This window comes from Sphaeroforma arctica (assembly GCF_001186125.1).
Source record: "Sphaeroforma arctica JP610 unplaced genomic scaffold supercont1.1237, whole genome shotgun sequence".
In the NCBI taxonomy this organism is placed as follows: domain Eukaryota; class Ichthyosporea; order Ichthyophonida; genus Sphaeroforma; species Sphaeroforma arctica.
Genome location: NW_014039321.1, coordinates 9,932 through 11,090, shown reverse-complemented (window position 1 = coordinate 11,090; position 1,159 = coordinate 9,932). Strand labels below are relative to the sequence as shown.

Sequence of the window (1,159 nt, the reverse complement as noted above, 5' to 3'; positions counted from 1 at the left end):
CTAAACCTTTTACCACTGCCATATGACCTACACATACACACACACACACACACACACACAGAGAGAGAGAGAGAAATATATATGTATAGAGAGAGAGAGAAAGAGAGAGGTGTAGTAATGTGAGCATTCGTTAGCATAAAACCCTAAACCCTTTCTCTATACAACCCTAAACCCCTATACCACTGTCATATGACCTACAAACAAACACACACACACACACAGAGAGAGAGAGAGGTGTAGTGATGTGAGCATTCGTTAGCATAGAGCCCTAAACCCTTTCTCATACAACTCTAAAACTCTATACCACTGTCATATGGCCTACAAACACACACACACGCACACACGCAGAGAGAGAGAGAGAGAGAGAGAAAGAAAGAGAGAGGTGTAGTGAAGTGAGCATTCGTTAGCAGAAAACCCCAAACCTTTTCCCTATACAACCTTAAAACTCTCAAACTCTAAAAACCTTATTCCACTGCCATATGACCTGCACACACACACACACACACACACATAGAGAGAGAAAGAGAGAGAGGGAGAGGTGTAGTGAAGCGAAGTGAACGTATTCGTTAGACATAATCGGGCTATAGGTGTCCCGCTATGCATCACGCACCAGAACGTTAAAACAAATAGATAAACAAGTGCACCTACACAACCCTACAAACCCTATCACCAAGGGGTCACCACTCACTTCATATATCCATCTGCTGAGGACTCTGCGCACGCGATACAACACACAATACAACGAGCACTCAGGTACAGTAGCACTTTGATTCTTACTACGCATGTGCACACACCCTCCGAAATCGTAAACGACACCAGATTGGACATACATACGCCCCCCATCGGACAAAGTAATCTGTAACCGGTTCCCTAAAGTTTTCCAGGAGTCAGCTATGTGTACATGTGGACCTGCACATAGGTACGTATGTAGGTATCACTCACTCATACCTACACATAGGTACGTATGTAGGTAACACTTACTCATACCTACACATAGGCGCTTATGTAGGTATCACTTACTCTTGCCCGTCTGGAACTTGTTCAGCATGTCGTACAGCTTGTAATCTTCGTCCACGTGGAAAAGCTGAAACATTGGCATTTCACTGTAAATTTAGAAGTGGAAGCATGAGATAAGGTCAACTTCTTCATTTGCGTATAT

At 43.6% G+C, this 1,159-nt stretch overlaps 1 protein-coding gene across 1 annotated transcript in view; it reads right to left on the bottom strand.

Moving 5' to 3' along the window:
• Nucleotides 1-6: 6 nt before the first annotated feature.
• SARC_10405 (hypothetical protein) overlaps nucleotides 7-1,159 on the bottom strand; it is a gene marked incomplete at both ends in the record, with an annotated part of 3,529 nt that continues 2,376 nt past the window's right edge. The window contains 2 exons of the mRNA XM_014295553.1: nucleotides 7-27; nucleotides 1,021-1,103. Coding sequence (XP_014151028.1) covers nucleotides 7-27; nucleotides 1,021-1,103 — 104 coding nt within the window. The remainder of the gene's footprint in view (nucleotides 28-1,020; nucleotides 1,104-1,159) is intronic.